At 48.7% G+C, this 12,809-nt stretch overlaps 1 protein-coding gene across 1 annotated transcript; it reads right to left on the reverse strand.

Annotated features, from left to right (window-relative positions):
• On the reverse strand, window positions 1–12,809 carry LOC141989935 (pepsin A-2/A-3-like). The gene is made up of 9 exons (XM_074956866.1): window positions 12,754–12,809; window positions 9,191–9,347; window positions 7,747–7,864; window positions 5,515–5,633; window positions 4,565–4,764; window positions 2,435–2,551; window positions 1,799–1,940; window positions 1,576–1,668; window positions 1–600 (listed from the first exon to the last, which is right to left on the reverse strand). The coding sequence occupies exons 1-9, from the start codon at window positions 12,807–12,809 to the stop codon at window positions 466–468; spliced, it is 1,137 nt and encodes a 378-aa protein (XP_074812967.1). The 3' UTR covers window positions 1–465.

The following is a 12,809-nucleotide window of genomic DNA, read 5'->3' on the forward strand; positions in this document are numbered from 1 at the left end:
CCCACAAAAGCTTATGCTCAAATAAATTTGTTAGTCTCTAAGGTGCCACAAATACTCCTGTTCTTTTTATGGATACAGACTAACACGGCTGCTACTCTGAAACCTGTCATTATGTTGGAAGTAAACAAATCAAACAGATCAGGAGTGAGAAGTGTTGGCACAGAGGGAGATGGGGAGGGGCAAGGCTGGAATAGCAGTAGGGGCTCCTGGTCAGGAATGAGCGGTGCTGGCAGAAGGTACATCTCCCTTTTCACAGTGGTGGAATCTGAGTCATTCACCCCATCAAAGAGAAACAATTCACTTGAATGCTCTTATATTACTTCATTCTGCTGGGGGTAAGATTACAGGACAGAGGGTGAGTGTGGGGTGGGGTCACTAGATCGATATGCGGTGTTGGGGATCTAGAGAAACGGAGACTCTCTGGGGTCAGGGTTCCATGGCAGTGTCCCGGGAATGGCGCTGTGTTCATGCCACAGAGGCCAGGGCCCTGTCGAAGACAATGTAGTACTGGCTGATGAAGACATCTCCAAGGATCCAGAGCTCTCCAGAGGAGGTAGGGAGGTCGATGCTTTCAAAGCCAGAGCTACAAGAGCCAGAGTCCTGCACCAGGAAAAATAGGACATAATTACTGGGCAGGAACTTCAGTGATCCCTTGAGTTATCATCCTGTAGAGCCTGCACATGCCTGTGCTTGTACCATCTTTGGCTGGACTCTCAGAGCTCCCAAGCTAAGGAGCATTAGGCTGGGTCAGGGCTTTGATGGGAGATCTCTATGGGCCATAGGGAGTGGCACTGGTGAGTTGGTCCCCAATGTTTGGAGCTATTTAGATATCTAACCCCCACTCACCTACCTTTGTGGATTTGGGCCTAGGAACAGCCTCAGGCTAAGGGGTGCAAACTTTCAAATGGGAAGAAAAGCAAGGTCCTGACCACTTCTATTCATGACACATCCCTTGGGGAGGCTAAGCGCGCTCTCTCCAGACTCCCGGCCAGATTCCAAAGGAAGCAATTACATTCTGCCACCAGAAATCCTGCTGTGATTATAAGTGGATTTGGGCTTCCCCACTGCCTGCTACCAGCTGGTGTTGCTGTGTGCTGTTAAAGCAGCTTGTCTGTTCCTCCCCAGAGGGAAGCAAACCTTTATCATGGGGAAGGAAACTCCTTCCTGATGCCCAGATGCCCATGCCCTGGAGCGCGAGGCAGTGATCTTTCTTGATCTAGCCTCCCAGCTTGGGTAGCTGCTCATTTAATTCTCTCCTAGCCCCATAAGGCCCCTGCCCTGGTGATCTCCTATGGTGGCCAGCTTTACAGGCTGCCTCGCTGCTCTTGCAATATGTCACTTTCACTGTGGGCCTGCCTTGATCTTGACCGTCCCTCCCACTGGAACCGTTTGTGGGAAGAGCTCTCTGCCTCCCCACTCTCATACTGGGGACAGACTCTGAGCTGCATCTCAGTGATGCTCCTGCAGGCTCATGCCGGCTGTGCAGGGGGCAATTGCCAGCATGCTCAGTGCAATGGCTCAGGCACAAGCCCTGGCTAAGAGGCCCCGAGGCGGCTTTCTCAGCAGGACACTCACATCAAGAATGTAGGCACTGGGGGGCACATGGAACTCGATGCCATTGATGGTGAAGACGATGTTGGGCAGACTGCTCATGGCACTGCAGCTGATCTGCAGGGAGGGAGGCAACACACAGAGGAAAGGTTAGACACGTCTCGGGCACTAGGTTCTCCAATGAGAGATGGAGCGTCACATCTGTGTGTAGCAGACAGCGCTAGAAGTGTCCGTCCCCACTTCTTGCCCTTACCGTGCCATCGCTGGCGCCGATGTAGGAGTTGATGTTGGAGATGCCAGAAGAGGGCCCAGCCAGCAGAGAAGTGCCAGTGTCAATGATAGCCTGGCAGCCACTAGAGCAAGCAATGGTCTCGCCATTCATGGTGATGCTGGAAGAGAGAGAGTCAGGGGAACATCCCCACAATCTCATTCCCACTCAGCCCATGAGCCAGCAGTCAGAGGCCTGTGGAGCTGCCTCACCATTCCCTGGCTACAACTGCCAAGAACTTTCCCCTAATGTTTCAGCTTCAACCTTCCTTGGCTATTGCCCATCACTCATCGTCCTACATCCTTCTGGGACTGTGACCGATCTACCCTGGGTGTCACAAAGAGATGTCAAGGGGTTGTGACCATCCTGCCTTTTCCTTTATTGCTAAGCAGAGCTGGCCAGATGAAGGTTCCTGATGTGGATGAGGTGGAGAAACACTGATCTAACCTCCTCACTGGTGAGCCCCTTTCCTATAGCTCCAAGGAAGGTGTGATTCCTACTCCTTTGTCTCTCATCTTGTCTAGACTCTGCAAGTTGAGCTCCCACACACACCTCCTATTGCCTGTCTCCTCAAGGTGGCACGATTAAGGGAAAGGGCCAAGGGGTGGGAGATACCTGTCCATGGTGATTTGCCAGTAAGTCTCAGCAGAGAGAGGGATCCAGTTCAGGCTCCCAGAGTAGTAAGATGAGTCAATGCCACCGAACATCACAAAGCTGCCGCTCTGCTCATCACTGGAGAAGGAAGAGAGGAGAGTCAAGGAAGATCCATGAGTGGTCGGCTAACAAGACAATAGCAAATGCCCCATCTGTTAGAAAAGGACCACAGCTGGGCAGTGCTGGGGTAGAGTCATAGCTGGGCACATCAGCATCTAGTAACAGAGAAAGGAAAGGATGGTTGGATGAGAGTGGCACCTCACCCCCTACTTTAATCTTACTTTGCCCTGTCTCTTGCTAGATTTCAAAAGCTAAGCATGATTGGACCTGCCCTAAAACTGGATGGGAGACCTCCAAGGAAAGGCCCAGGTGTTTGAGGCAGTGGTGTCAGTCACTCAGTAGGTGCTGCTCTTCCCTCTGAGTCAGTACCAAGCAGATGGTTCCGTCTGGTGCTAGAAGATGCTAAGTGAGGGAACCACGTTTGGGGGAACGTTTCCCCCAGGAGTCAGTGTAATACTGATGACCTACCTCGGCACTGGGCAGTGCTTGATATGGTCCTGATGCTTTAATGTAATCATTAGAGATAGTAGCGTTAATTTCTGCTCCCGAAAACTTGGGCCCAAATTGTGAAAGAAGCTTATTGGAACATCTCTGAGGGTGAGATTTTACCTGTAATCAGTTTCTTAATGTATTAGGCTTAGACTTGCGTGTTTTTGCTTTATTTTGCTTGATGACTGTCAAGGTTCTTTCCCCACTCTGAACTCTAGGGTACAGATGTGGGGACCTGCATGAAAACCTCCTAAGCTTACTTTTACCAGCTTAGGTTAAAACTTCCCCAAGGTATAAACTATTTTACCTGTTGCCCTTGGACTTTCGCTGCCACCACCAAACGTCTAACCGGGTTTATTATTGGGAAAGAGCCATTTGGAAACGTCTTTCCCCCCAAAATCCTCAACAAAACGTTGCACCCCCCTTCCTGTGGAAGGTTTGATAAAAATCCTCACCAATTTGTATAGGTGACCACAGACCCAAACCCTTGGATCTTAAGAACAATGAAAAGAAGCATTCAGTTTCTTACAAGAAGAATTTTAATAGAAGAAAAAGTAAAAAGAATCACCTCTGTAAAGTCAGGATGGTAAATACCTTACAGGGTAATTAGATTCAAAACATAGAGAATCCCTCTAGGCAAAACCTTAAGTTACAAAAAGACAATCCATTCCTTTCAGCACAGCTTCAGCCATTTAAAGAAATTATAGTCTAACGCATATCTAGCTAGATTACTTACTAAATTCTAAGACTCCATTCCTGTTCTGTCCCCGGCGAAAGCATCACACAGACAGACCCTTTGTTTCTCCCCCCTCCAGCTTTGAAAGTATCTTGTCTCCTCATTGGTCATTTTGGTCAGGTGCCAGGGAGGTTATCCTAGCTTCTTAACCCTTTCCAGGTGAAAGGGTTTTTCCTCTGGCCAGGAGGGATTTTAAAGGTGGTTACCCTTCCCTTTATATTTATGACAGTGACTTACTTTGTTCTGTTTGTTATTACTTGGAACCACTTAAATCCTACTTTTTATACTTAATAAAATCATTTTTGTTTATTAATGAACCCAGAGTAAGTGATTAATACCTGGGGGAGCAAACAGCTGTGCATATCTCTCTCTCAGTGTTCTAGAGGGCAGACAATTTATGAGTTTACCCTGTATAAGCTTTATACAGAGTAAAACGGATTTATTTTGGGTTTGGGTCCCATTGGGAACTGGGTGTCTGGATGCTGGAGATAGGTGACCTGCTGAGCAGTTTTTGGTTAAAGCTGCAGCTTTGGGGGCGTGGAACAGACCTGGGTCTATGTTGCAATAGGCTAGCGTGTCTGGCTCAACAAGGCAGGGTTCTGGAGTCCCAAGCTTGCAGGGAAAACGGGCTCAGAGGTAACTTCAGCATATCAGGTGACACACCCAAGGGAACTCTGTGACCGAACCCGTCACAGCTGCTTTTGGGGAATTCTAATGCAAACGTTGCAGGGGTCATTCAGTGTCAGAGGAACTATACGAACGTGAGTCTCACTGCAGTAGATGGGCTGTTTCCAGCCCTGACTTACGAGCTCAGGTAGACAGAGAAGAGGTCCTGGGACACCAAACCCTCATTCATCATGTTGTCGAAGACGGGGGTAGCTCCAGAAGAGGCGATGCTTGGGAAGGCCAGACCCAGGATCCCATCAAATTCGGAGTACTCAAAGGCTGTGCCGGGTTCAGTTTCACTCAGGCCAAAGATCTGTTTGGTGTCCACAATGCCTCCAATCTTGGGGGAGGGATGGGGACAATCAGACACATGCTGTACCTGAGGAGAAGCTACTAAGTCCTACCAGAGAGAACTTCATGGGTGGGAAGTTTTCAGAAGCTGAACTCTGCTCTCCCCCACATATGGGAACAGCCTATGAATGACTGGGTTACGTGTGTAGGCGCTAATGGGTCTGACTTTGATTTCATTCTTTGTGGAGTCGTTCAGCTGAAGTGGGCAGTTACCAGCATGAGATCAGAATGAGGCCCCAGCATTAAGAATAGTGTCAATGGGTATTATATGTATGAACAATCCTATAAAGCCCCTTTGATCACCTAGGATTTCGCAGTTGTTCCTATTCTGGATGCCACACTCACTCCACACTTCATGCCAACAGCAGAGAGAAAACTGAGATCCTCCTGCTCTAAAAGCCTCCCTGCCATACAAAGGCACTAACTGTATACAGCAGAGCAGCTCTTTTCCATACAGTAGGGAGCAGTGGTGCTGTACACCCTACCCTCTTCAATATGAGTCAACATATGAGCTGCGCTCTGCTTGTAAGTGGGTAAAATAGAGTGAGCATGATACAAAAATGCAGATGATCTCTGGCTTGCTCTTGTGTCTCCCACCTCTTTCTCTGGCTTTATCTCCTCTCTTCTCTACCCTTCTCTATCCCCCTCTCCTGGTTCACTCCATGTGGAATTCCTCTTTAGATTCCCAGATGCGTCCTGTCCTTATAACTCCTAATCTTGATCCTTTCTTGTGATTTACCTGGACGGTGTCGTACGCCAGGAATCCGGTCATGCTGCCACTGCCATACTGGATGGAGAGACTCTCATTAGTGGCCTCATAGGTGGAGGAGTCTGATGGGTTGAATTGGTTGTGGTTTGCTGCAAGTACAGAAGAGTCAGATGGTCACAGATGGACACTTGTAACTCTCCCCATGTGTTGTATAGAGAGCCTGGATGCCTAAACAGGCTATGAATTCCTTAGTGGGGACAGGGTGCCGAAGAGTCAAGCATTGCAGCGCTCAGCATTGCCACACCTAAGTGCCTTTGTGGATCTAGCTTCGGGTCTGATTAGGGCCTGTTTTCCCTCTGACACCATGCAGCACGTGGAGGGGTAATGGAGGGAGACCTACTGCTCTCTGGCTTCTGAGGTGGATAAAAATAGATGATTTTAAAAATCCTATTTAAAATTAACCTTGACATTAGGACAACATAGGTTAAGGTCTAAACTTACTAAAAACCACTAAAATCATCTAAATTACATTCAAAAGTTACTATTAAGCAGTGCATGTTTTCTGCCTTTATAGAAAGTCAATGGAACTGGTGGAATTTCAGTGCTCTCATGATCTGGAAACACAATTTCTTCAAGTGCTAAACAAGCTTTTGACAGCAGTAGGCTCTTCTGCAAGTGCAAAGAGAATACTTTCTTTATATCCGTTTATTAACTAGTTCAGTTCATGGACTAGTTCATTCCAATTTAAGAAACTAATTGGAAATTGAAAAGTGGGAATGCTTGTTTTCCTCTTCCAATCTCTGAGTAAAAACTAGGTGCGAGAGGATGAGCTCTGCAAGTTCTAAAATCCTGAAGGACACGCTGATCAGAAACAATCAGTTCAATTCCCTAACTACAGATAACACTTCCTTTGTTTTATAAATCTGTTATTTTTAAATGCAAAACATGTTTTGATAAATTTTTCTTTCTTATGTATCCAGCCCATTCAAAGGAGTTTTAACTAATTTTTTTTAAAAGCTGGATTTTGCATTTTAAAGTGAATTCCAATTTCCATTCAAATTCACTTTGACACAAATCAAAAAGTAATTACATAGTGAATAAGAAATGCATCCCTCACCATTCTCTAAAATAATTGAAAAACGTACAAATTATTTATCTGAATAACTGTATATTAAGCTATATAATTGCGTAAATAAATGTGTATTGCCAACCTTCCTGGTTTCGTCGGGAGTCTCCCAGAATCAGGCCCTATCTCCTGGAGGCTACTGAAGCCAATCCGGGAGATTTTAGGCTGCTAAAATTCCGGCGGCACAGCAGGGCTAAGACAGCCTCCCTGCCTGTCCTGGCCCTGTGCTGCTTCCAGAAGCAACCAGCATGTTCCTGAGGCCCCTGGTGGAGAGGTGGGGGGTTTCTATGCGCTTCCCCCACCTCCAGCACTAACTCCGCAGCTCCCATTGGCCAGGAACTGCAGCCAATGGGAGCTGCGGGGTTGGTGCCTGCAGGCAAGGGCAGCGGGCAGAGCCCCCTCTCCCCCTCCCACTCCGCAGGGCCATGCTGGCTTCTTCCAGGAGCAGCGTGGGACCAGGGCAGGCAGAGAGCCTGCCTTAGCCCTGCTGCGCCACCGACCGGGAGCCAGCCGAGGTAAGCGCCTCCTGGCCGGAGCCTGCATCCTACACCCCAAACCCCTGCCCCAGCCCTGAGCCCCCTCCCGCACCCAAACACCCTCCCAGAGCCTGCACCCCATACCCCCTCCTCCACCCCGACCCCCAGCCCTGAGCCCCCTCCCTCACCGAAACTCCCTCCCAAAGCCTGAATCCTGCACCCCTACCCCAGCTCAGAGCCCCCTCCTACACCCAAACTCCTTCCCAGAGCCCACGCCCCTCACCCCCTACTGCACCCCAATTGCCTGCCCTAGGCTTAGCCCAGAGACTCCTCCCACACTCCCAAACCCTCGGCCCCAACCCAGAGCCCGCACCCCAACCCCCCTGCCCCAGCCTGGTGAAAGTGAGAGAGGGTTGGGGAGAGTGAACGACAGAGGGCGGGGGGATGGTGTGAGTAGGGTGGGGCCTCAACATGTTTATAGTGGTAACAAACCAGTGAGAATCAACTTCCTTTAGAAAAATAACTAAAAAGTACAAATGCAAAATAAGATTAAAATCAATCATTTCAATTAAGGTTCTTCCTCGCTAATGTAAATCTCTATGATTTCAATCAACCTGCCCAGCTGGAATGTCAAGGCAAGAGGCATTACAGGTGACTTACTGCAGGCTGTGCTGGAGCAGTACACGGAGGGCACCCACAGGTTGGAAGAACCGGTGTCGAAGAGGACAGAGAACTCCTGGGCTGGGGTGCCAATGGAGATGGTTCCATAATACTCGATCTGCCAAAGCAGGACAAAGAACGATGTAAAGAGAGGGAATCATGCCATCCAAGGGCTAAATCCTCAGCTGGTGTAAACCCTTAGAGCTACCCAAGCTGATTTACACCAGCTGAGGGTCTGGGCTATGGTGCCCTCGCTACAGGCTCAGCCTGACCTGGTGTTCCTCTGCCATCACTTTGCCAAGCATGGCTCCTAGCACCTACTGGCATTTGAGGCACAGAGTCATTTAGCCCTAGTCCCCATAAATAACAGTGTGTGAGAGGGGCCGGTGAGTAGGGGGGAGCCAGCAGACCCTGGGAGTGCTGTTCCCAGTGTTCTTCTTAATCCCATCTGTCATAAAAATAAAGGGAAGGGTAACCACCTTTCTGTATACAGTGCTATAAAATCCCTCCTGGCCAGAGGCAAAACCCTTTCACCTCTAAAGGGTTAAGAAGCTAAGATAACCTTGCTGGCACCTGACCAAAATGACCAATGAGGAGACAAGATACTTTCAAATCGGGATGGGGGGGAACAAAGGGTTCATCTGTCTGGGTGATGCTGTTGCCAGGAACAGATCAGGAAGGCAGTCTCAGAACTTCTGTTAGTTAGTAAGTAATCTAGCTAGAAATGCGTAAGATTTCCTTTTGTTAAAAGGCTGGTAAAATAAGCTGTGCTGGATGGAAGGTATATTCCTGTTTTTGTGTCTTTTTGTAACTTAAGGTTTTGCCTAGAGGAATTCTCTATGTTTTGAATCTGATTACCCTATAAGGTATTTACAGAGGTGATTCTTTTACCTTTTCTTTAATTAAAATTCTTCTTTTAAGAACCTGATTGATTTTTCATTGTTCTTAAGATCCAAGGGTTTTGGGTCTGTGTTCACCTGTACAAATTGGTGAGGATTTTTAACAAGCCTCCCCCAGGAAAGGGGGTGTAGGATTTGGGGGGATATTTTGGGGGAAGACGTCTCCAAGTGGGCTCTCTCCCTGTTCTTTGTTTAACACGCTTGGTGGTGGCAGCATATGGTTCAAGGACAAGGCAAAGTTTGTACCTTGAGGAAGTTTTTAACCTAAGCTGGTAAAAATAAGCTTAGGGGGTCTTTCATGCAGGTCCCCACATCTGTACCTTAGAGTTCAGAGTGGCGAAGGAACCTTGACACCATGCAATCAGGGCTGGGTGGCCCAGCACAGGTTCTTGGCAGCAGCAAGATGAGAGCTTGGTTGGAAGCACATGGGTAAGGGAGTGTGTTGGGGCACTTTTGGGAGGAGGAGAGATCAGCTCTTGGCAGAGGAGTGGGAAGCTTTGATGAGGAGAGGGAGGCTACAAGACCTGCTCTCCTGCCATACTCACATCCATGTAGTTTGTTAGGGGCTCACTGGCATCCTCGTTGGCCAGGCTGGGGAAATACTTGGAGGCCGGGTTGTAAGGGTGTTTCTTCAGGAAATCCTCCAGCAAGCCATGTTCCTTAAGGTTCTGCCTCAGGGATTTCATATTCTTCAGGGAGACCCTAATCAACAAGGGTGGGGAGAGAGACTGATCAGTAACAAATAAGCAGTAGTCAGGGAATACTGTGCAATCCAGCTTTTACATTGCACTGAGACCCCTTTGTACACCTAGGATTATCAAAGGAGTGTAAAGGAGTTGGGGTCCCAGTGCACTGAAAGTCAATGGGAGTTGGGCACATAATTCCCATAGGACCCTTGGAAAATTCCAGCACATGTGTACTAGAGATGACAGAGAGATGACCCAACGGAAATAGACAAGATGGACAAAGGAAATATTATCAGCTGCCTTGACTCCGTTGACCACACTGTTCTGCTTGAAATCACGTTGTCCCTTGGCTTCCATGTCTCTCTACTCTCATGGTTCTCTCTCCTATATCTGTAATCACTCTTTGATGTCTTCAGTGGATCCACCCTTCAACTTTCTGGAAGGATCCTTTGTCCCTGTCTGTTATCTTTCTATCCCTTATCTCTGTGCAATCTTATCCACAAACATAAATTCCACTACTATATCTATACCAATAACTCACAAATCTACCGCCCTCGGCTACACTGTCTCCTCATGTCCAAACTGAAATCTTGGCCTTGTACACCAGGCTTGATGGGAGTAATTGAACATGGGGGAAGCCTCATTTTTTGGGAGACAGGATTAGAGAGGTTAATAGATCAGCCGACTGAACACAGAATGTCTGTGCTAACCAGGACAGGTAAGTGGGTGGTAAGCCAAGAGAGAATGGCTGAACTAGCCAATATAAGGCAGGGAACATCAAAGGAATCATTTACAAAGTACAGGGTAACAATGGACAAGATAAGATGGGAACATAAACATGCATAAGTCGCACATGGCTTGGATAGAGCATGCTGTACAGGGATTGGTTCCTACAAAGTAACCAAGCCAATCCCCAAATGTGTGATACAATACATAGTAAATGCAATGAATGTGATGTGTAAATGTATGTAAAGGAAGCAGGGTTATTTGTGTAACTCTGGATCCTTGATGCACCCTGCATCCACCCCCTGCAGATGAGTCAGATCAGCCCAGCATAGCTTTACAGTATGCCAAATGAAGACACCTGAGTGAGGAAATACAGAGTTAAACGGAGTGCTTGGGGAGCATGACTAAAACAGAGCTCCTAATCTTCCTCCTCCCATCAAGCCCTCCCCCACTATCTCTTTCCTTCATCACTGTCGGCAACCACCCCATCCTGCCTCTCACGCAGGCCATAACCTGAGGTCATCTTCAACATGGACTTTTCTCTAGCTCCTCACATCCGGGTTATGTTTAAATCTTGCCAAATCTTCTTGCATGAGCTCTCTGAGATGCAGCCGTTCCTTCAGACAACTATAGCTCTCGTCCCAGCTCTCCTCATTTCATGCCTCACTTGCTGCAACATTCTTTTCCCTGGCCTTGACAAATGCCGTCTTGCCCTACTCATGCACGTTCAGAATGCTGCTGCAAAGATAATTTTCCTAGTGTGTCACTTTGACCACGTGTGATGGCATGTCCTCCCAACACTCCCCTTGAAGGCGTTAAGGTAGGCCAGAGGGGCCAATTAACCTATTAGGCGGCAAGCTGGGGGAAATTAAAGCTGAGAGAAAAGCCCTAATTAGAAGAAGCCCACCTGTGCAGGAACAGGCAAGGCTTCCATAAAGCTGGGGAGCAGACAGCAGAAGGGGGCAGCAGGGAAAGAGGCTGCAGTCTCTCCCTGGGAGAAGGGTGGCATGTTTTGAGACTACAGAGGCAGGTAGCCTTCCTGGGAAGAGGAAGTTGGGAGGCTGGACAACCCAGAGAGGGGTGGAAGCCAGATAGGTAGGAAAGGCTTAGGGAAAGTGGCAGCAAAGATCTTGGCTGCTGATTAGAGGGTCCCTGAGCTGGAACCCAGAGTAGAGAATGGGTCCGGGTTCCCCTAAGAGCCACTGGGGAAGTGGCCCCAGCTGTGCAGAGAATGGAAAGACTGCCTGAGCCTAAGAAGGGATATAAGAAGGGACTGTGATACCCCAGAAGGGAAAGCCACATGGTGACCCGGACAGATGGCCAAGTCACGAGGAGGTAGCAGCAGTAGTTCCTGGAGTGACAGAGGGTCTGCAGACCAAGAGGAAGCAACAAAGAGATGGAGTGCAAGGGGTGAAGGCCCCACAGATCTAATCCCCAGAGAAGCCAGGAAGAGTTACTATCCAGCAGTGAGTAGAGCATCCTCTGACACCATGAAAGTCCTCTCTTTGCATCCCTCCATCTCCTCAGGCATAAGCTGCTTGTCTTTACTTTCAAGGCCCTTCACACTCAAACAATCCCACCCTACCTCTCATCCCTCATTTGCTATCAAGCTATCGATACTTACCTCCCATTGGCCCATGATGCCAGCCTCCACTGCCCACTTGGAAAATTTCCAATCAAGCACCTTCATGCTTCCTCCCACCTGCCCCCTACTGTTGGGAGGTACTCCCAGGGCCGTCCTTACCCATACTCAAAGTACGCAGCTGTGTAGGGCACCAGAAAATTTGGGGCACCAAATTTCCTGGTGCCCTACACAGCTGTGTGCTGCTCCAGCCCCTGCTCTGCCTCTTCCACATGGCTCCCGCCCCTGCTCTGCCCCAGTCCCACTCCAGCCAACCCTTCACCCGAGGACTGCAGGATGGATCGGGCTCCCTGCACTCACTGGCAGCAGTAAGTAGAGTGACCCGGCCACAACCTGCAGAGCAGTCTGGGGCCGGGTCACTCCACTTCCCGCAGGACGCAGAGGGGGGCTGCATAGGGCACCAAAATGGCTAGGGATGGCCCTGGGTCCTCCCCATAAACATGTGCAAAGCTACCTCACTGTCCTCCTTCAAATCCCTCCTTAAAACCTCTCCTCTGTCAAGATGCCTATAAAAAAACCCAACATGAATAAAAGTTTGGCTGCTGGTATGCAGAGACCACTGTCCCTCATGTACTTGTACTCCCCCATCGGTCTGTCTGGATCCATCTGTCCTCTCTTCTCTAATTCTAAGGTTGTTATCTACTTAGGGAAGGGACAGGCTTCCAGTGCCTAGCACAATGGAGTTCTGATCCATGACTTGTGGGTCCTACATGCTGTGATAATACAAATAATAAACACTAATATTATCACAGAGAACTGATCCCCAGAGAGAGACTCTGACACTTGCCCATGGTCACAAAGGGGGTCTGTATTAGAGCCAGGAATTAACCCAGATCTCTCAAGTGCCACTCCAGTGCCTTAACCACAAGACCTGCCTTCCTCATTCCTCCGCTACAACACAAAGCTAAGGGGTAGTTCCCAACTGCTGCCTATACATGAATGGAGAGTACAGAAGAGAATGAGAGAAGTGCAGACACTCCACTTGATAATCACACATTGCTATGTAGAAAGCCGAGTTCAGCAGCCCAAAGTGGTGTGTTCCCACAATACTCACTTTGTCACCCGGCACTGAGAGAGCGCCACCAAACTCAGGAGCAGAAGCCACTTCAT

This window comes from Natator depressus, chromosome 6 (assembly GCF_965152275.1).
Source record: "Natator depressus isolate rNatDep1 chromosome 6, rNatDep2.hap1, whole genome shotgun sequence".
Taxonomy (NCBI): Eukaryota; Metazoa; Chordata; order Testudines; family Cheloniidae; genus Natator; species Natator depressus.

Coding starts and splice junctions, on each gene's coding strand:
- LOC141989935 (XM_074956866.1), bottom strand. CDS start 12,809: ATGAAGTGGCTTCTGCTCCTGAGTTTGGTGGCGCTCTCTCAGTGCCGG. Junction 4,765..5,514: donor TGGCGTACGACACCGTCCAG/GTAAATCACAAG, acceptor CCCTCCCCCAAG/ATTGGAGGCATTGTGGACAC. Junction 1,669..1,798: donor CCAGCGATGGCACGGTAAGG/GCAAGAAGTGGG, acceptor CCCTCCCTGCAG/ATCAGCTGCAGTGCCATGAG.